Below are 21,883 nucleotides of genomic sequence, written 5' to 3'. Positions count from 1 at the left end.
TCATGTGTTGGTAACCTATAGTTTATTATTATAGAAGTAAGTACTTGGTAAGGTTCTATATTATTTATGCTCCTGGTACAATTTTTGGGCTTTCCCTTATAAAGTTCTAAAAATTTTAAATTCTCAGTTTTGTCTTGGTTTGCCTCTGCCTTGCCTCAAAATTAGCCGAGCCAGGTCACTGTAATAGCATGGTAATATTTTCAGATTTACTTTCTATCTTGTTTTTTTATACACTCTAATATCTTGTTTGTATGGAATGGACCAGCTGCATATTCAATCTGGTTCAGGTTTCTCACTCACAGGGCTGACTAGGGCTTGGCTTGCACCACTTACACCATGGCAGTTGTTGGTGGGGTTTGTCTGGCTGATTTAGTGGTGGCATTGTTGTCCTCTGAAAGATGTACTGTGTAATCTCTCTTGCTTTGGGAGAATAACTGCAACAGAGGGGTTGGCGAGAGGAGTCATGAGACAGCCTTTGGTCTAGCAGCATGAGCAGGCTCTTTGTCATCATGTTTCTAAATTGTTTTGTTTTTATCTAATCTCATGTTTTTAATCTGCCAGGTTTTTTGTGTTCTATTTAGAAGGCATAGTTTTGACTGGGAACCCTTATGAAATATGACACTTCAGTAAGGAATCAGCTGAGAGCTTATATAGAGGCAGGTCTTGCTAGTCTTCATTTATGGTTTTCTGGGAAGCTAACTAGACCAGGCGGAGGTATTATCCCCAAGCCCATAACATTTTACAGGTCAATCTTGGGTGACTTTATTGCAGACAGGGTCACTAACACAATGCTAACTGTTTCTCCCAGAGCTGTGATTGAATTTTATGTTGACCTTTAGGGAACATGTGTTAATATTATTCCTGATTTATTTTCACCATCAAATTTCCATTTCCTATAAGAGTATTCCCTGGCAGTTTGAGACAGTATGTTCTTGCTACAGATTTTCTTCCACTGTCTCTGAAATGGTGTGAGCTGAGGAAAAACAGAGGAGCTCTGTTCAAAGACCCAAAATAGCTGCTTGCAGAGTCTCTGTGTATAGAGCAAACTGGTTGTTTTTAGCATCATATAATATAGTGTTAAAAATTGAATTCCTTATCAGTAGTAATAAGCTAGTGTCCTCCTCCAGTCTTCAAAATCTTCACAATGACATAGTACTCAATGTTGTTCAGAATGAAATTTAAGAATATTTTCTGATGTGAAAGAAATAGAAGAATGCTTCACAAATTATCTTCCTTATGTTCCTGCTGGTGACGTTTCTTGTGACCATCAAGCTGCTACAGATAGCAATTGAACAGCAAGAACCAGTAGAATCTGCCTGGATACACATGGTCTTCTCGTTATTAAAAATGTTGCGTCTGGTGAGATGAGAGGTTGATCTTGCTCTGTTTGGAGACCTCATTTCTGCACATGCTGTTCTCATATATCATTCCCCAGAGTAGGTGTACCTTAAGTAAGTCACTTAAGGGCTGAATGTTTGGATGATGTTTCTGGAAATTCAGATTCCTTGTCCAGGTTCTTCCTTGAACATCTGGTCTTTAAGGCTGAGATGTTCAAAGCTACTTGCAGGATTTGAATGCCCAGCTCCCTATGATAATTGGAAGGCATCCAAATCCCCCAGGCATCTTTGCAAATCTCAGCCTAATTGAATGGAGCCAAAATGTTCACAGGGGGAAAAGATCAACCAGGAAAAGACAGACCCTATGCTAGTCGCTCCTTACGGGTGTCATGAACACCCTTACAGATTATGCCATAATTATAGTAATGATGGCACCAGGTTATTCCTATTATTTTCTGCTAGTGCCTAGAACATGCTGGGTGCTGTACAGATGCACAGAAAATACCCAGAACTAAAAAGCTAAGAGACAAAGACAGACAAAACAAAGGGAAGAGGAAGGGGTGCACAATGAGTAAAGGGGATCACATGGTCATTAGCTAGAGTAATATAATGTTAACCACACAATTAATAATTTTTTGAATTCTCCCCTGGCCAGCTGCAGGGTTCTTTGAGCTCTTTTTTGCTACTACAACAGTTGTACAAGGGCCACAGTAGATGAGAGAATCCCTCCGACGGTTTGGAGTGAGGTGGGAGTTTTGTCTACTTTATAGTGTTATATCTCCAATAAATATATCACCTTTTATTATAGGCCTCCTTCCTGCCCGCAATACACTCTTTGCCTTGCAGCACTTTGTGAGTATGGGGTACCGGCTACTGCCTATTTTATAGAATTAAAAGAGTCAGAATTCACCTCCTGATGAAAATCTTAATACCCAGGCCCTGAGTTGAGGTATCTACATCCTGTCATTGGCAGATCAATTCCATGTTCAAACAGTGACCCATGAAAACGAAGAGCAAACAGAACAATTTTGCCACTGACACACAACAAATGAGCCTCTTTTTCCCTCAGCAAACTATGTGATGTCATTCAGAGCACAGCACAGGGAGGACTCTATTGTCTGCTTCTGTGTCTTGTGCTGTGAAAGAAATAAGACAGCATGGGGGTTATTTTATCCTCTCTGTATTGTTTCTTTGGGTGGAGGGGAGAAATGTTTACCATGGAGAAATCTTTCACTTTATGCACGCTTCCTCCTGAGTGCATTTCCCTCCAGAGCAAATTGTTTATCCTGTTGACCCGCCAGCTGTTTCCATCAGACTTTGCTCCAGAGTGGAGCAGCACCCAAAACTCATTTCCCTGAGACCAGACAAACACAGGAAACGTTACCCGAGATGTTTCATTTATCATTGTTCTATATATTCGTGCCTCATCAAGCCCTTCGCTTTCCACAAAGCATTGCAAAACCGCCTTCTTGGCCGTTGGATCTTAGTGATCTCTTTCGCCCAATCCGCCGGAGCTGACGTCGCATGCGGGGTAGGCATATCCCAAATTCACTGAGGGTTTGGATCCCATCAGTTACACTCCCCTGGTTTGGCCGGCCTGTCGAAGCCGTTGCCTGGGGTGTGGCCGCTGTGCATGCTGCAGCTACTTGGAGCCACAGGTGAGAGCTGAGTGACAGGTGGGGACCAAAGTGGACGGACTTAAAGATGTTCTTCAGTGCTATTAAGACTGTCTATGGACCTTCTAAACCAAGGACCATCCCATTGCTCTCATTAGACAAGACAACGCTGATTAAAGATAAAGAAGGCATCAACGAAAGATGGCGAGAACACTTTAGCAACCTTCTCAATAGACCATCAACTGTGAATAATAATGTCCTCAATGAAATTCCACAACAACCTGCTCTGACAGATCTTGACTTTCCGCCCACTATAGATGAGATTAAGAAAGCTGTTAGCCAGATGAGTTCAGGGAAAGCTCCTGGAAAAGATGGGATACCAGCAGAGATATACAAAGCAGCAGGTCCAGCAGCACTAGCAGCGTTCCACAGCGTGATCATCAACATCTGGGAGGATGAAAACATACCACATGACCTCCGCGATGCTACTATTTTCTCTCTTTTCAAGAACAAAGGCAGTAAAGCAGAATGTGGAAACTATAGAGGCATATCCCTCCTCTCCGAGGAGAGAAGATCATCACCCACATCATCTTGAACCGCCTAATAGCCAGCATTTCCGAGACAAATCTACCTGAAAGTCAATGTGGTTTTCGACCTGGCCGGAGCACAGTCGACATGGTGTTTGCTGTCAGACAAATACAAGAGAAGTGCATTGAACAGAAAATGCACTTGTATGCTGTCTTCATAGATCTGAGAAAGGCGTTTGATACCGTCAACAGGGAAGCCCTTTGGACCATTCTAACACAACTTGGCTGCCCAAGAAAATTTGCCAGATTATACGGCTTTTTCATGACAGCATGACAGGCGAAGTATTGTCTAATGGAGCCATGTCAGCCCCCTTTAACATCACCAACGGCATGAAACAAGGATGTGTTCTCGCTCCTGTCCTATTTAACCTGTTCTTTGCATGTGTCCTTAACCATGCAATGAAAGATATGGACCGAGGTATATACTTGAAATACCGGCACGATGGTTCACTTTTTGACCTCCGTCGCCTGAATGCAAAGACTAAGACAGTGCAGAAACTCCTTCTTGAGGCACTCTTTGCTGACGACTGTGCCCTCATGGCTCACACTGAAAATGATCTTCAGCACATTGTCAACAAGTTTGCTGAGGCCTTGCAACTTTTCGGACTAACTATCAGCCTCGGAAAGACAGAAGTTCTCCATCAACCTGCACCTGGATCAAATGCTTCTGTCCCGAGTATCTCCATTGATGGCACTCAGCTGAAAGTAGTGGAGAACTTTAAATACCTGGGTAGTGTTATATCCAGTGATGGATCACTGGATAATGAGATCAACGCACGAATATCCAAAGTAAGCCAGGCACTTGGGTGTCTGTGTGTCAAAGTTTTAAATCACCACAACATCCGGATGTCAACAAAACTGCTTGTGTACAGAGCTGTTGTTCTTTCATCTCTTTTGTACGGGTGCGAAACATGGACACTATATAGGCGTCACATCAAGCAGCTCGAAGCATTTCACATGCGCTGCCTCCGCAACATCATGAAGATCTGCTGGCAAGACAAAGTGCCCAATCTCGAGGTCCTCGAGAGAGCCCAGATGACAAGCATCGAAATGATGATCATGAAGTCACAGCTACGTTGGACCGGTCATGTTAGCCGCATGGATGCCAACAGAATCCCCCGTCAGCTTCTGTATGGTGAGCTCTCCCAGGGCATCCGGCATATAGGTCGTCCACGGAAACGTTACATCAAAGCCAATCTGCAGTACAGCAGTATCAAACCTAGGGACCTTGAGGACGCCGCCAGCAACAGAACACAGTGGCGTGCAACAGTCAGAAATACCTGCATCGCCTTTGAGGAAGACCGCTGCCGGCATCTACAAGAGGCACGCGAACGACGTCACAGAGCATCAGCAGCGCACAATCCACTGACCGCAAACTTCCCATGCACCATCTGCAGCAAAATGTGCACCTCTAGAATTGGCTTGTACAGTCATCAGAGGGCACACCATGAGACCAACAATAGATGATCTGCACAGATTTGTCATCATCGGATCGATGGACTACCAAGAAAGATATATTACTGGCATGCCTTGAAGCCCCAGTCATGGACCAGGGCCCCATTGTGCACTGTGTGGATGGATTTAAGGTCTGTTGAGCTCTGAGGCGTCTGCTCAGTGCTTCTTGTATCCACAGATTGGTGGGTCTGTGCTTAATCTGTCACTCTTTGTAGAGGTCTTGGGAGGACTCCAAACCCTGGAGTCTCCAGGGAAACTTCCCTGTTGCTCATCTGATCCGGCATGCGGGATGGAGGGGGCACCAAATCCTGGGGGCCTCTGGAAAGGAATTGGCAGGGAAAGGGAGCAGGTAGCACAGGAAGCCGTAAGTGAATGTTTTGGAGGGAGCAGGGAGAGCTAGTCAGGCACCAGAGGCGTAGCGAGCGCCCTCCATACCCTCCGACCGGAGGGGGCCCCGCAAGGAAGGGGGCCCCTAAAAGTGGCAAAATAAATACCGCATTCCAGTTTCTGCATTGTAAGGGGCCCCGCCCGGACATGTGTTCGGAGGGGGCCACCGTTCGGAGGGGGCCACGTTCTTTGTTGCTACGGCCCTGTCAGGCACTCAGATGCTCAAAGGATCAGTAAACTTCCTGATCCCATAGCAGCTTTGAAGACGTGACCAGAGCCAGTAAGGAGCTGGCTTCCAGGGCCATCTCCTTCCCCTTTTCCTTCCTTATGCTAGCGGCAGTGCGGCATCCTCCACAAGATCTGTCTCCCCCTTGGTGGAGAAGGAGGCAAGGAATCCTCCATAGAGAGCCACCGTGCCAGTAGGAAGGGAGAAGGGGGAAGCCTTTCTAAGGATGCCAGTTTTTGTTGGACATATTTATGGAGGTTTCATCACAAGACATAATCTTTAATTTAAAATAAATCTTTAATTCCTGGCAACGCCAGGGTGCTGATGAGTTGGAGCTTCCTTTCTCCATGGGTCTTCCTGATCCTTGAGGTTTGAAGGCTCAGACTTTCCTCGCCGAGACAGTGTTTATTGGAAGCGCTACAGGGCTCGCCTTGTGAGGTTTCTTGGAGCCTCTTTACCCTTGTGTGGGTGTTACTGAAGGAGTGGGTATCATGGCCCTTTAAAATAAACAAACAAATGCCATTTGGAGGCTAGGTTATTAATACTTTTCCAAACCCATTGTTCTATTAAGTGGTCTGAGTGCAATGTTGTATTTAAAGTAAGAGAAAAGCAGCATCCTTAAGGAAATCCACTAGGTTGCTTCAGAGAAAAACATAAGCAAAAATATTCCAATCCCACTGTACCATGACACCTACTCAGTCAGCTCCCCACATTAAACAGGATGGGCCGGATCCTCAACCCCTGTTCTATCGTTCCTCCATGTCCCTGCATGGACAGACAAATGCTATAACAGTGACCGGGGATTTCACTTGCATAAGGGAATCCCTGATCAGCTCTACACCACCTGCTCCCACTGCTCTCCTCCCCTGGCACAGTGGCATTGCTGGGAGTGTAGTCTGGCTATACTGTGCCCTGGTATTCTGGGATGGCTGAATGGAACTGGTCCAGGGGCCATGACTTAGATAAAATTGCTCTAACTTGCACTAGGGGCCAAACGGGTTCTCTGCTGCTCTGAGAATCAGTAAAGGTGTAGAAAGCTGGCAGATCTGGCCCTTGAATCTCAAATTACTAACATTTAAGGTAATTAGATGCCCCCAAACTTGATTATCCCAGAGTGAAGGTTCCCTGATGGTGCCACATGCCTTTCTGGAATGTCAAGTTCAGCTGTGCTCAAACCTTGGAAAACCAGGAAATACAAAGTTAAGGGATGTGCCACTCCCACAACGCAACCTTAACTTGCCCATGGATCTGGCAATAGCCACTGGAATGGTTCAGTAAGGGGGTGCCAGGGTAAGAAGACATAAAGAATGACTAAGAGAATGTGCCATCGTTTGTGTTGTGTTGCGTTCCATAGATTTGAACTGCAGCATATATTTGCCTGCACTCTGACTGCCTGTACTGAGCGGGGGAAGGAGTAGTTTGAGCAGGTTATTGTGATATGAAGAGAGGTGCATGTGTACTTCAAAAGATCAAGTATGCCTCATTTCAGCACTGAATTCTGTAGGTTGTATCAGTACTAGGCACGGGGTATGCTTGCGTTATGTGTACTGTCAGCATTCCCGACGGTAGTCTCCAGGCCTCAGTAAGAACATAAGAACGGCCATACTGAGTCAGACCAAAGATCCATCTAGCCCAGTATTCTGTCTTCCAGCAGTGGCCAATGCCAGATGCTTCAGAGGGAATGAACAGAACAGGTAATCAAGTGATCCATCCCCTGTTGCCCATTCCCAGCTTCCAGCAAATAGAGGCTAGGGACACCATCCCTGCCCATCCTGTCTAATAGCCATTGATGGACCTATCCTCCATGAACATATCTAGTTCTTTTTTGAACCCTGTTATAGTCTTGGCCTTCCACAACATCCTTTGTCAAGGAGTTCCACAGGTTGACTGTGCGTTGTGTGAAAAAATACTTCCTTTTGTTTGTTTTAAACTTGCTGCCTGTTAATTGCATCTGGTGAGGAGTAACTGAAAGTAGTGGCTAAGACAGAATCCTCACAGCAAAGGGAAGGGGTTGTTACATTGAGCAAGGTTGTTGTGGTTTGTGTGGGGTAGCCTCAGTGTTTGAGTGTAGGCCAGATGTATGTAGCTCCTCTTTGTTATACCTGATATAAACACACGTTTTGCCTTAGCAAAGAGAAGGTTTCAGACTCAGTCCTACAGTGTGCGTGTGCTCTGTTCCCGAAGTGTTCTGTTGCATTTGTGAGGGTACAGTGCTAGTCTGTGTGTTATCAGCACATTGGAGTATTACTCATTTAGGGCAGAGTTAAGGGGAGAGGGGCAGTACTGTACCTTAAATCTGTATTTCCTGGCTTTCAGAGGTTTGTAGCTTAGCTAACTTTCTGGACATGCATAAGGCACCATTGGGCAACTGGGGCATTTAATTTTCTTGTTTTTTTAAAAATTAATTTTCTCAGCATTCCCCATCTACCACAACCTATCTCTCCCCCTCCAGTGCCTCTGGCTCCTTGGCAATGGCTCCCCAGCCACAGGATGCATTGGCTGCATGCTAGTCCCTTCAGTGCCCCGGCATCATCTCTCATCTCTCACCTCCTTGCACATCTAGAACAGCCTGGTTCTCCCTCCTCCCCTGGGGAGACGCAGGCATTGGCAGGGAGTCACAGGGTGAGGAACTGGGGAGAGGATGCAGGGACTAGAGTCGCTGGGGTCACGTTTTGAAGAGGGGGGGGAAATCATAGGGTGCATGGATGGTCAGGTGTTTGGGGGAAAGAGCTGAAGCCCTACCAGCATCCCCCACTGACCCTCTCCTTCCCATCCCATTCTTCCCTGCACTGCTTCAACACTCCCCCTCACTGCTCTGACACTACGCTGACTCCTCCCACCTTTCCTCCCTGGTGCCATTGCTCTGATCACCCCCATGCTCCCTGCTGCTCCAAGCCCCCCCCCACGCGCGCGCGCACTGCTCTGAGCCTCTCGCACTCATACCAACTCCACTTTCCTCCTCTGCACTCCAAGCTCCTTGTAAGCTTGAGGAGGTGAGAAGGTGGTGGGGTTGTGAGGAGTGCAAGGACCAGCTAGAGACAGAAGGGGCAGGAAAGATGCAGAGTCCCTACCCAAATCTGGGCCTCATGTATTGGGAAGAGGCTCTACACATCCATCTGCAGCACAGGAGGCTCAGAGAGGTGTGAAGGGGTCCATTTATCTCGATTATATGTTCTCAGATGAATGAGAGCATCCCATGGAGATGAATACAGCCTGAGACAATAGCTCTGAAAGGTGTAAACGGCTCAATTTTTCTCAGAGAGTGTTCTCATCCCCTCTGCCCCGGTTTCAACACTTGTGGGCCTGTGCCATCCACTAGCCTTCCATAGCTCCTCACCCTACTTTCTGCACTATGTGCTTGGTGCATACTCCAAGCAAACCTGTTCTCAGCTCCCAAGTACGTCTTATGGTACCAAGCCAAATGCTTTACAGAAATCTAAATGTATTACATCAACACTATTACCTTTATTAGCCAAACTTGTAATCTCACCAAAAAAGTTATCAAGTTAGTGTGACAGGATCTATTTTCCATAAACTCATGTTGATTGGCATTAATTATATTACCTTTAACTCTTTATGAATTAAGTTCCATATTAGCCTCTCGAGTATTTTTCTTAGGGTTGATTTCAGGCTGACAGGACTATAATTACCTGGGTTGTCCTGCTAAGTCTTTAAAGTATTGGTACACCATTAGCTTTCTTCCAGTCCTCTGGAACTTTCCCAGAATTCCAAGGTTTATTGAAAATCAATATTAATTGTCCAGAGAGCGCCTCAGACAGCTCTTTTAAAACTCTTGGATTCAAATTGTCTGGACCTGCTGATTTTAAAAGTGTCTAGCTTTAGTAGCTGCAGCTCAACATCTTCCCAACTTACTGTTGGAATGGCAAGGCTTTGCCATTGATGTAGTCATCATCATCATCATGATATGACTACATCATCTGGCTTTTTCCCAAATACAGAACAGAAATATTTATTGAACATTTCTGCCTTAGCTGTATTATTGACAATTCTACCATTTCCATCTAATAATAGGCCGATACCACTGTTAGGATTCTTTTTGTTCCTTAATATACTTAAGGACAATAAGAAGTTTGTTTGTTTGTTTGTTTTTTTAACTCTACTAACCTTAGATTTCCCTTTGTGTCCTTGTAATTTGTACATTGGGTCAATTGCTTCACTACTGCAGGAGAATTCCCCGTGTGTTTAATAACTTAACAGACAAAATCCAGCACTTGAGCTCAATCAAACAGTAGCTTTTTTTATACTTTTAAAAATAATCAAACAGTTTCATAATGGCGAAGATTTAAAATTTTGCATTTACAGACTTAATTTCCTTCTAATGAGAGAAGCTTGTTAGTACTAGGAGGAAGCCTTTTAAGATAGTAGCTTGAGGAATATCAGGGCATATGAGCAAGGTTCAATGTCATTCCTTCTCTGTTACAAAAAAAACTAAAACTAACTAACAAAGGTGTAGTTAGCAGTTGAGAGGTCAGCTTCTTTCTGCCAGGCTCAGATATCATGGTTGGTGTTACGGTGGTACAAATATCTAAATAGGCAGATAGAGCTGTCTGGTTTAGGTATTTATAAGGCCCATATTATCTTTGTGACTAAGTGCTGGTATGGTATCAGGTTTCAAGATCTAAAAGAGGGGTTTCAATGAAGTTGTGAATAATATGCTGCAATTACTTCTAATGCAAAGATTTACGATTTTGTCTTCCATTTATTCATACTTTAGTGCAAATAGACTTTTCCTAAAGTAAAAATCTAGATGTGTTTGAATGAGTTGAATAGCTACAGGTGAATGAAAATCAAGAAATGTGTTTAGTTTAAAGCAGAGATCTGACCATTTCCTCGAGTTAATTTTCATCTCGTTATTTTAGATCTCAGATGTCTGCCTGTTTGGTCTGTGCAGCTCCTTCAGTCGAATTGTACATGTTCACCCCAGGGATGAATTTGACACCACAACCACCCCCCCAAACTCACACTCATTAGTTTAACAAAATTTTAAAATCTGAGGCATTGAGTGAGAATATGCTAATGATTGAAGCTGCACTGAGGAAGACTTTGTTCCCTCTTCATTTTTTTTACTAGGCTGTCAGTCTGTGCTTCCCTCATCCCCCTAGTGGTTGTTCCTGTCTGTTTTGAAATGCTCAGCTCAGACAAGTATAGCAGTTCAATGACAATTAGAATCTTAAATTCATTAATTTCCTTCACTGTTCTCTGGGGTGATGTCTTTTTGTGATTCAATTTCCCAAAATGTGTAGTGCCTTTAATTCTGCACCCCTCCCCATATCTCTCGTACACATTTAGAAACAAATAATCCTTTGTCACCAGGAGTTACGGTTATCCCAAACTGAGTGCCCCCTGCAACATGCATTAGCACTTGCTATAGGAAGTCCAGCCTGATTGGGGCGGTGGTTGCATTATTTTTAAATAAAAGGAGAGACTGGACAGGAATGTTCCCTGTGAATATGTGACACTTCTGTACTGAACCTGAATGCCTGGCAACCTTGCAGGCTGCTTCCCCTTCCAACAGTAGAAGGGTTCTTGGTTTTTAACAAAAAAATTTATTCTGCCTCATCCTTACAATCAATGCCCAATGAACTGCAATGGCATTTTAAAATCTTCCCTGTTTGTCCTCCTGCCCTCAACTTTCCCTATTTATAGCTTTAAAAATGTTGGCAATTTTCCTTAAAAGCCTAATGGTTTTGTTAGGTTCATGCCCTCTCTGATGTTACTAGTACAAGCCAATTTAGATGAAGAATGTGCTCTACATGGGAATTAACAGTACATTAAGAAGCTACTTCATCGGTTTTTGAGCTAGAGAACACAGAATTTTTGGATTTTGAAAGAAATAAGTTATTGAGTTTCTTGGTGCATTACAAGTGATTATGCCGTTGTATTGCATGACTGAAGTTTCGATATTTCTGTTGCTGACAGGGAAGGCCGCTCCAATGCTCACATTAAAGGAGATTACCAAAGAATTGGTGATGTTATGCTGAAGAACATTCAGAGTATGAAGGTAAGAATGATCCTATAACCACTAAGCTTTGGCATGGGTCAGAATCAACGTGCTTTTTCATGTCAATATAGTGCTGCCATTTGTGCTGCTTTTGACTATTGTGTGAGCTTTTATTTAAAAGGTTTCATTCAGTGAATTTCTAAATGTTTAGGCAGAGTTCGAGTGTTGCAAGCCCTTTGATTTTTAGTGATCAAAAAATCCTTAGAAGCATTACACACAAAATCAGGAGAAGATTTTCAAACACAATAAACTTTCAGATGTGGAGACAAAATGAGATCGCGTTTTATGTGCGCAAATAGAGATGAGAGCACAGAATAGGTAATTGTGCATGCAAGTATGCCTGCAAGTAGGACACTTGCAGAGGCAATGGCCCTACAGTGGCATATACCAACTAGATACATATTTGCAAACCTAACTTTTTGGGAAGCTGGTCCTGGATATTTGGTCTCTCTTCCCCCCCTCCCCCCCCCCTTTTTTTTTTTTTTTTTTGTAGCTTTGTTTGTGCTGTGATACAGAAAGGGTGAGTGCCATTGTAAGGATCACATAGCAAATCAGCGACAAAGCTGAAAATAGAACTTGAGAATCCTGATTCACAATCCACTGCTGTATCTAATAGGCCATCATAACCCTTTCCTCAATAAACCTACCACTGACTGCTTCATTCACCCAGACCTGTTCTGATACCTGGAAAAATCATCATATGCACTTTCAAACACCAGTCCCTTATTCCCAGGAAGTATAATTGTTTTCCTAAAGAGCTGTTGATCTCTAACAGTAAACTTATATTTAGAGACAACTCTGCTTATGTGTCTGGTGCCTTTAACCTCATGTTGTTTGGTCTTTGGTGCCCTACGATCCTCCAGAAGAAAGATTGCAGCCGCCAGAGAAAAGAATCAAAACCGAGTTTGGATCAAAGAAGTCAGAATAGGAGACAGAAAAGAAAAATTAGTTCAGAACCTTCACACTTAGCACAGAACCTATTAAAAGACCTGTAAATTGACCCTGTCAACTTAGTTAACATAGAGAAGAAGTTAAAAGTAATAACTAACTACCTGGCAGCCTCTATAGTAGCCAAGGAGGGTCCCTTTTGGTTCAGCTTCTCTGCCTGTCAGAATGTCCATGGAATGAACATGTAGTGTGCCTAGAAACCACTAAACTAGCCCGTACTGTAAAGCTGTTGCAAAATCATGAGAAGGGGATTTGTCTGGAGATGTGTCAAACACCACATTAGATTTAGACTAAGCCATCCTGCCTTTTGAAGTCAGATCAATACACAAAAGTCCAATTTCCCCTCATTTTCTGTGACATCATATTTATTCATTTAGAGACTTCTCTGGCTCCATCCAATGAGCTTCATCAATAAAATCAATCACCAAACTACAACAGAACTCCCTTCATTAATTTAAAAAAAATCCCCTTTAAAAAAGTAAGTCGGAAACTTGACCAATCAGATGGACCTTACGCTGCAACCTGACTGAAGCTGCTACAACCTCACTGTCATAAGGCAGTCCTGCCTGGAGCGCCCTCCTGCAGCAGACCGCAGCATGGCAGCTAGTCTGCCTCAGTTTCCCATCTCAGGTGACCCAATAACTTCATGTTTTCTGGTCTCCAAACAACCCCTCCTTGGGTCTGGTTCATTACAACAATATAGTCAGAGTAGCCAATTCTCACCTGAGGACAAGCAATCACTAAAACTCCAAACTCCCTTGATGCCCCACATACCAGACACTGGTGCCTTCGACCACACCTGGACTCTGTCAGTCCTTTCCTGTCCTTGTACTGGGACAGCCACCGCAGCCCTTCCAGTAGGGGTGCAACCCCACTCTTTCCAGCAGGAACCCCCACAGCCTCTCTGCTGGGAGCATGTTTGCCAGGGGAGCATCCCTCACTCTCACTGTTCCTCTGGGTCCCGGTCTCCAGCCCTGGAGATGTCAGTAGGTAAGCTCCTGCGCTGCTCCCTTGTCTTCAGCCCTCTCTGGCCCTTGGCTCCACCTCTCTGGCTTTGAGCCAGCAGCAGTTCCCTCTGCTGCTGTTTCTCCTGCCTTCAGCCCCCTCCAGCCCTGGCTCTCTAGCTTGGGGATGCCAGTGAGCAAATCTGTTTTGCTGATCTCCTGCCCTCTGTTTCCTTCCAGGACTCCTCCAATCCCCTGGTCTCTGGCAGTTCTCACCTGCCCTTCTGCTCTAACTCACTGTGACTCCCTGACCCATTTTAGCCCCCAAATATTGCCCAACTCTCTTTATTGGCCAGACTGAGAGCACTTGTTCTGGCATGGAGGATCTGGACCTTTTTAATTCACAGGCGCCAGCCACGCTGTGATACCCACCCAGTCAGCATGTAAGTTACATTCACTCCACTTCACACCACCATTTTACATCAAGAACATTAGAACAGCCATACTGGATAAGAGCAAAGGTCCATCTAGCCCAGTATCCTGTCTTCCGACAGTGGCCAATGCCAGGTGCCCCAGAGGGAATGAACAGAACAGAACAGGTAATCAGAACAGTGATTCATCCCCTGTCACCATTCCCAGTTTCTGGCAAACAGAGGCTAGAGACACCATCCCTGCCCTTCCTGATTAATAGCCATTGATGGACCTATCCTCCATGAACTTTTCTAGTTCTTTTTTTAACCCTCTTATAGTCTTAGCCTGCACAACATCCTCTGGCAAGGAGTTCCACAGGTTGACTGTGCGTTGTGTGAAGAAATACTTCCTTTTGTTTGTTTTAAACCCGCTGCCTATTAATTTAATTTGGTGACCTCTAGTTCTTGTGTTATGAGGAGGAGTAAATAACACTTCCTTATTTACTTTCTCCACACCAATCATGATTTTATAGACCTCAATCATATCCTCCCTTAGTAGTCTCTTTTCTAAGCTGAAAAATCCCCGTTTTATTAATCTCTCCTCATACAGAAGCCATACCATACCCCTAATCATTTTTCTTGCCTTTTTGTGAACCTTTTCCAATTCCAATATATCTTTTTTGGGATGGGGCTACCACATCTGCACGCAGTATTCAAGATGTGGGCATGCCATGGATTTATATAGAGGCAATATGATATTTTCTGTCTTATTATCTATCCCTACCTTAATGATTCCCAACATTATGTTCACTTTTTTGACTGCCGCTGCACATTGAGTGAATGTTTTCAGAGAACCATCCACAATGACTCCCAAGGTCTCTTTCTTGAGTGGTAATAGCTAATGTAGACCCCATCATTTTATATGTATAGTTGGGATTATGTTTTCCAATGTGCATTACTTTGCATTTATCAGCATTGAATTTCATCTGCCATTTTGTTGCCCAGTCACCCAGTTTTGTGAGATCCCTTTGTAGCTCTTCACAGTCTGCCTGGGACTTAACTATCTTGAGTAGTTTTGTATCATCTGCAAATTTTGCCACCTCACTGTTTACTCCTTTTTCCAGATCGTTTATGAATATGTTGAATAGGACTGGTCCCAGAACAGACCCCTGGGGGACACCACTATTTACCTCTCTCCATTCTGAAAACTAGCCATTTATTCCTACCCTTTGTTTCTTATCTTTTAACCAGTTACCAGTCCATGAGAGGACCTTCCCTCTTATCCCATGACAGCTTAGTTTGCTTGAGAGCCTTTGGTGAGGGACCTCATCAAAGGCTTTCTGAAAATCTAAGTACACTGTATCCACTGGATCCCCCTTGTCCACATGCTTGTTGACCTCCTCAAAGAATTCACCTCTGAAGTTGCCCACCTAGTGTTATGTAGATGAGATGATAACCCAGGGACAGAAAATATGAAGTGCTGTAACGCAGGTGTTTTGATATGGAGTGTTTGTGTGTATGTGTTCAGAGTTTTCCAGGAGTTGTAGCTGCTCTTTAATAATAAATAGATGAACGAAAGCTGGAATTCCAATTGGTTACAGATAGGATCATCAAAGGGGCCTAAGGAATTGGGAGAGTCAGTGCCAGTTGGATGTCTAATTACCTTAGTCCTCTTTGGAGATCCCAATCTACATTTGTTTCCTAACTCCGAGCTGTTGTTTGTCCCCATGATAAGTGCACAGCGTGAGCTAAGTACAGTGTAATATCTTTAACTTTGAATTCCTTGGCTGCTGCTAGACTATCTGCCTCAGTTTTGTTTGTTTGTTTTACAGGGGATGCAGAGAAGGTCAGGGGAAGGGAAGAATTGGCACAAAAAATTAAATCAAGTCTGGACAGGGTGGGATTTTCCATCTTATTTCTTTTGTAGGTTAATGACAGAACGTTAGTGTTGCACAGAGCAAGTGATTGTGTTGCAGAAAACTACAGCAATATTAGCTAGATTTTATAGAGGAACATATTTGTATCAAATGACTTGGAATCCCATATTGCAGTGTGTTTGCTAATGTCTCTGCCTCTTTTCTTTTCTCTTTGTTTTTAAGCAACTGACAGTTCACCTGCGGAAACACAATGAAGTTTTGATGGAGTTGGAGAATGGGATCAAGAACTCTCGCAAGCTGGAGACCTTGTGCAGGGATTTTGAGTTACAGAAAGTCTGCTACCTGCCCCTCAATACCTTCCTACTCCGGCCTTTGCACCGGCTCATGCACTATAAGCAGATAATGGAAAGGCTCTGCAAACACTACCCACCAAATCATGTGGACTTCAGAGACTCCAGAGGTGAGGCGGAGGAATAATCTAATTCTATAAGCTGTGGACTAGAACAGTCTCCTGATAGCTAGTTCCCCATTCTGACCACTAGGCATGCTGTAGTATAAATAATATTGCATCCAAAAAACTACATTAGAAGAGTGTTCAGCTTGCAGAGTCAAGCACTCAAAAGTCAGGAAATGTCAGAATTAAGGTTGCCTCTGCGTATGCATGACAACATACTCTTTTTCCAGATGTGCAGCCTGTTTTATTGTCATTTCCGTGGTTCGCTTTAGGTGTTCAAAGCTGCTGTCATATTTTTCTCAAACGTGAAGAAAATATTCTCCGTTTGACGTTTTCATCGATTGATCACTTCCAAGGCCAGAAGGGACCTTTGTGATCATATAGTCCGAGCTCCTGTATAGCACAGGCCAGAGAACTTCCCCAGAATGATTCCTGCACCATATTTTCTAGAAAGATTTCCAGTCTTGATTTTAAAATGGGCAGTGATGGAGAATCCACCATGAGCTTTGCCTCTTGCCCAGCTTTTCCCTCTTGTTCATGATGACTTGATTCCCTGCTCCTTTTTCTCCTCCGCCCTTACATATAATTTTCCAGGGGATTTGTGTTCGTAAATCAGCTAGGTACTTTTCAAAAATCCCACCCTAAATCTTTGTCCTCATTGTAGAGCAGAAATCCCTTGCTGTAAAACCGACTCTTAAGAATCCCCCATATTAGAGTAGACCTATAAATATTTGAGGATGGTTGAAGCCATGTGCCCAGTTACATTTTCAATTAAACAATTAATTAATGGATATTGGAGTCCTTGGAGAGAACATAGTAGTAGGGATAATAATAAAGCACAACCAAGGCTGGATTAACCTTTTGTGGGCCCGGCGCCAAACATATTTGTGAGCCCCCATGTAGTCGTTATGGGCCCCTTCCGAATGTAGGCCCAGCACGACGACGCCCATAGTATACCTGGTGCTGCTGGGATGGGGATGAAATCTTTATTTAAAAACAAAATAAGATATTTGAAGCCACACTTGACTGAGACTTCCACTCAGCCAATAAAAAACAAACTGGGCAGTATCAGTATACCCAGAATATTCTTGAATTTGGATTATTTGTGTGGGAGGGGGTTGTTCGTTAGTTTTGTCTTTTTTTGTTTAAACACTCAGGGCCTGCTGGGGGCCCTGAACAGAAGTGCTTAATTAGCACGCTTATGAGCCATATTAAGCCCGGATGTAGCAGTCAGTGGAGTTGTACCTGCATCTCCCCACCACCACCTCCTCCACCCAAAATTATGTTTCGCAAATACCGTTTTTGAAAGCTGGATTTTCTACTTTGGTACAGTAATGTTTACAAAACTTTTTTAAAAAGTTAGTTTCTTTAACCTATTTCTCCCTTTGCCTCACCACCCCTCATGACTGGAAGTGAAACAGTACAGTTACTGGGTGAAGCATGGGGAGGAAAATTGCTGATGTCCATCTTTTGCAGGGAGAAAGGGCCACAGAGAGAGAGAGAGAGAGAGAGAGAGAGAGACACACACACACTCTTTACCACCAAGGCTACCACAATCCACCTCAAGCCCTTACCTCAGCCTTCACATCTGGGTTCTCCCCCCATCCTTCCTACTGTTCCCCCCCCCCCCACACACACACACAATTAACCCCCACCTTCGCACAAGGGCTCTCCTCAATCTCCCTGCTACTGCCAATCCCTCCACTGTCACCTCCCTCCCTCTGCCCCCTCCACACCAACCCCCACCTTAACACCCTGCTTCTCCTACCCTGCCCCCACACAGAGTCATCGCCAGCTCCCACGTCACACCCAGGCTTGCCCCACAATGCACCTTCCCCCCAAACCGCACTGCACCCCCTCCCCTCCCTGGAGTGGAGGGAGAAGTTTCTGGGCATTCTCACTGGCAGGGGGCGTGGCAGCCAGCCCCATTGTCACCCCTCAGCCCCAGAGGCCACAAACATCCAGCCTCCCCTGTGCTGGCCCAATGGCGGCCAAAGGGACACGCAAACACACACACACACCCAGCGCAAAGCTGCAGGGTCCAGATGGTTCCCAGAAGCCAGTGGCCAGGCATCAGGATCTCCGGGGGGCTGCATACTGGGAGTCATAGCGTTGCTGCCACTCCAGGAGAAGAAGGGAGCTGGCGGGGGAGAAGGGGGGGGGAGCCAAGTCAGGAGCCCTCTGCCTCCCGTGCCCCATCAGGGAACAGGTGCAAGGCAGGAACACTCTGCCTGCACCATTTACTTTTTTTCTTTTTTTTGGTCAGCTCCCAGGTCACCCACTTCACCCGGGGCAGCTCACAGCAAGTGCAGGGCATTTTGGGATTTGTAGTGCAGATGACTATACAGGTCCAAGGGCCCAGGCCTAATGCCCCGGTGTGCGAACTACAATTCTCACCCCACCCCACATTGCCGGGCTGTGGCCAGGGCTGGATTAACCCTGTGTGAGGCAGCATGTAGTTGTTATGGGCCCCTTCCAAGTGTGGGCATAGTGCCACTGGTGCCGTTGTTGACCCGGTACTGAACACAACAATAGTTCTTCATTTTAAGCCACTGATCAGATTATTTCTATCATTGCTGGAGGTATGGCAAGAATGGGTCCTTGATTTACAAACAGTCTGTGGTGGTAGAAATAAAAATATGGAACCATTTCACCAAATTTCCAAATATGGGGACGATCCCATGTAGTGTGATGAGTAGGGAGATGTGTCAGAGATATTTAGACTAATGAGAGAGATAGGAACGGAAATTGATTAGAAAAGGGCCTAACATTAATCTATTAATAATGCAAAAACCATAATGATTTAACAGATGTTTTAAATGAGAGGAAACATGGCGAGACTGTCTCCATCGGTAGTAATGATACTTCAGTACTGACAGTGCAATAGAGTCCTTGGGAGTAGCCTCTGACGAGTAAGTTTTGTTCAGGGATATCATATATCATTTAAAATCAAGCTTCTGATTCTACTTCTGGGCAGCCATCCAAACCACATGTGGCTGCTGCAGGAGAAAGTAGTTTAAATGTATTTTAAAATAGAATCGGGGCTGTGCATCCCATTAAAAAAACACACGCATAGGCAACGCATGCCCCTCTCTTGGGTGTCTTTGGGGTTTTGGTTGCCTGCAAATGTGAGCGTGTTTGAGTCCGTGTCGAGGTGTGAATTCGAGCTCGCTCTCTGCACTTCCCTGGATGGGAAAAGGAAATTCCTCTCATAGCTGTGGAGCCCTCAGATACTGTTTTAAAAAGTTCATTCTCTTATCAGTGCCATGAGTTGATTCTCCTTGAAAACCAATCGCTCTGAGGGTTACTGTAAAAAGGACAGGTCTAAAGTGTCGCATGCCCATGGGAAGCTTAGGTAAAAGCAGGCTTCTGTCTGTGGTGATTGCCACAGTACTGCCATCCTCAGTAAAATAACCTTGTGAATTTGTGTATGCAGTTTGAAGCCAGTTAGACTAATCTTATACTAGAAAGGGAGAATTATAACAATCTTGTTGGGAGGGTGCTATGCGTGAGCCATAGATGGAATAAATATTATGTGCCTGCTTGTAAGTCTGATACAAGCATTTAAAAGATCTTTGTTTTTATTTACTTAGCTGCTCTGGCTGAGATTTCTGAAATGGTGGCTCAGCTCCATGGTAGTATGATAAAGATGGAGAACTTCCAGAAGCTGCATGAACTCAAGAAAGATTTGATAGGCATTGATAATCTGGCAATCCCAGGAAGGGTAAGTGACAGAGTTTCACTCAAGAGCAAGATCTCTGGCTCTGAAATTATCAGCCAAATAGCTTTGGAACACGAGGTCTGGTTTAGAAGTCTGTTGGGTTTTTTTTTTTTAAATCATAGTTTATAAAATTTCTCTGCCCCATCCGCTTGGCCAGGTAAGCTATGTTTAAATCATGTTAGCCTGGGCCATTTTAACACTGCTTTAATGTGGGCATGCTATCAGTTTGTAGCAGTATAGATAGGGCCATGATATCTAAAGCTACTGGAGTTTCATCAAGCTAACCGTAATCGTCACAGTATGCAGTTTCTGCCTAGCACTGCCCCTCTTTCCTTCACTAAAGACTGTAAATCAAATGTAAAATACAATAGAGTCCGAGCAAACCATTGATTGTAAAAGGAGAGGGAAACAATCCTCTTGTCTCTTTTGCTTTGGTTTTTTGGGGCTTTATTTTATATACAGTTTTGGATTGTTTTAGGAAATTTTGAGCATCACATGGAACAGAGGCAGTAATGGGGGGAGGGATAGCTCAGTGGTTTGAGCATTGGCCTGCTAAACCCAGGGTTGTGAGTTCAATCCTTGAGGGGGGAATTGGGGTAAAAATCTGTCTGGGGATTGGTCCTGCTTTGAGCAGGGGGTTGGATTAGATAACCTCCTGAGGTCCCTTCCAACCCTGATATTCTATGATTCTATATTAAAATTAGGGTCCTACCAAATTCACGGCCATGAAAAAAGCATCACGGACCATGAAATCTGGCTATTGTAGGGGAGACCAGCTTACCTAGAGTTGTTCGGCCGGAGAGCGATGGCTGCTGGCCAGGAGCCCAGCTCTGAAGGAAGCGGCAACACCAGTAGCAGCGCAGAAGTCAAGTGGCATCGTTGGGGTTGGGGGGGGTGTAATCATTTTGGGGGTCGACAGGGCTGGCCTTACAGATGGGGGAGTGGGTGACCACCCAGGACCCTGTGGTCAGGGGGTGCCATGGTCACACACACACACACACACACACACACACACCACAGCCTGCTCAAGGTTCCTTTAACTCCCAAGCCCCCGGGCTCCTGCTGCTAGTCCTGGAGGGGCTAGGGAAGGACAGGACTTCCCCTTCCTCTGCATGAGCCACTCCAAGGCCAAGTCAGACCCATCTCCGGGAACCTTTCCCGGCTGCAGGAAGCTCCATGGCTGATGGCTGGGAGTCCAGCTTTGAAGGCAGCGCTGCTGCTGGGGTGACGCTGCCTTCAGAGCTGGGTGTCTGGCCAGCAGCTTCCCTCTGGCTGCCCAACGCTGAAGGCAGCAACACCGAAGTAAGGGTGGCAATACCGTGATCCTCCTACAATAGCCTGATGAGCCCTCACCCCACCTCACAACTGTTATGCTTATAATAAGCACACAAGATCCTTTTTATAGGGGAGAAGGCAACACAACGCATTTATTGAGAATACAGCAGTTAGCATATGCTTTTTAGTCTCTCTCACACACACACACACACACACACACACACACACACGCCAGTTGATGTTTATAGTTTCCAGTCCAGAGTCTGGATCAATCTAGTGGCCAGCCAGATTGGTCGCAGAGGGGAGCCGGGCTCTGTCGGTCGCGATCTGATGCTCCTGGAGTTGTGGCAAGACAAACCCAAAGTTCCATGGCAAAGCATCCTGTTCTTATTGTCCCTTTGCTCTGTTGAACTCTATGGATTTTGCTGTGTCATTTATGACCTGTTACTCCTTAATTGGTGTCAAGTATCAGAGGGGTAGCCGTGTTAGTCTGAATCTGTAAAAAGCAACAGAGGGTCCTGTGGCACCTTTAAGACTAACAGAAGTATTGGGAGCATAAGCTTTCGTGGGTAAGAACCTCACTTCTTCAGATGCTTATGCTCCCAATACTTCTGTTAGTCTTAA

At 44.8% G+C, this 21,883-nt stretch overlaps 1 protein-coding gene across 1 annotated transcript in view; it reads left to right on the top strand.

Annotated features, from left to right (window-relative positions):
• Positions 1-21,883, top strand: part of FARP1 (FERM, ARH/RhoGEF and pleckstrin domain protein 1) — a 275,111-nt gene that overhangs the window by 229,532 nt on the left and 23,696 nt on the right. The window contains exons 16-18 of the mRNA XM_065414550.1: positions 11,549-11,630; positions 16,032-16,269; positions 19,857-19,987. Coding sequence (XP_065270622.1) covers positions 11,549-11,630; positions 16,032-16,269; positions 19,857-19,987 — 451 coding nt within the window. The remainder of the gene's footprint in view (positions 1-11,548; positions 11,631-16,031; positions 16,270-19,856; positions 19,988-21,883) is intronic.

Source organism: Emys orbicularis, chromosome 1 (assembly GCF_028017835.1).
Source record: "Emys orbicularis isolate rEmyOrb1 chromosome 1, rEmyOrb1.hap1, whole genome shotgun sequence".
Taxonomy (NCBI): Eukaryota; Metazoa; Chordata; order Testudines; family Emydidae; genus Emys; species Emys orbicularis.
The sequence above is the reverse complement of the archived record's forward strand: the minus strand, read 5'-3'. Positions and strand labels throughout refer to the sequence as shown.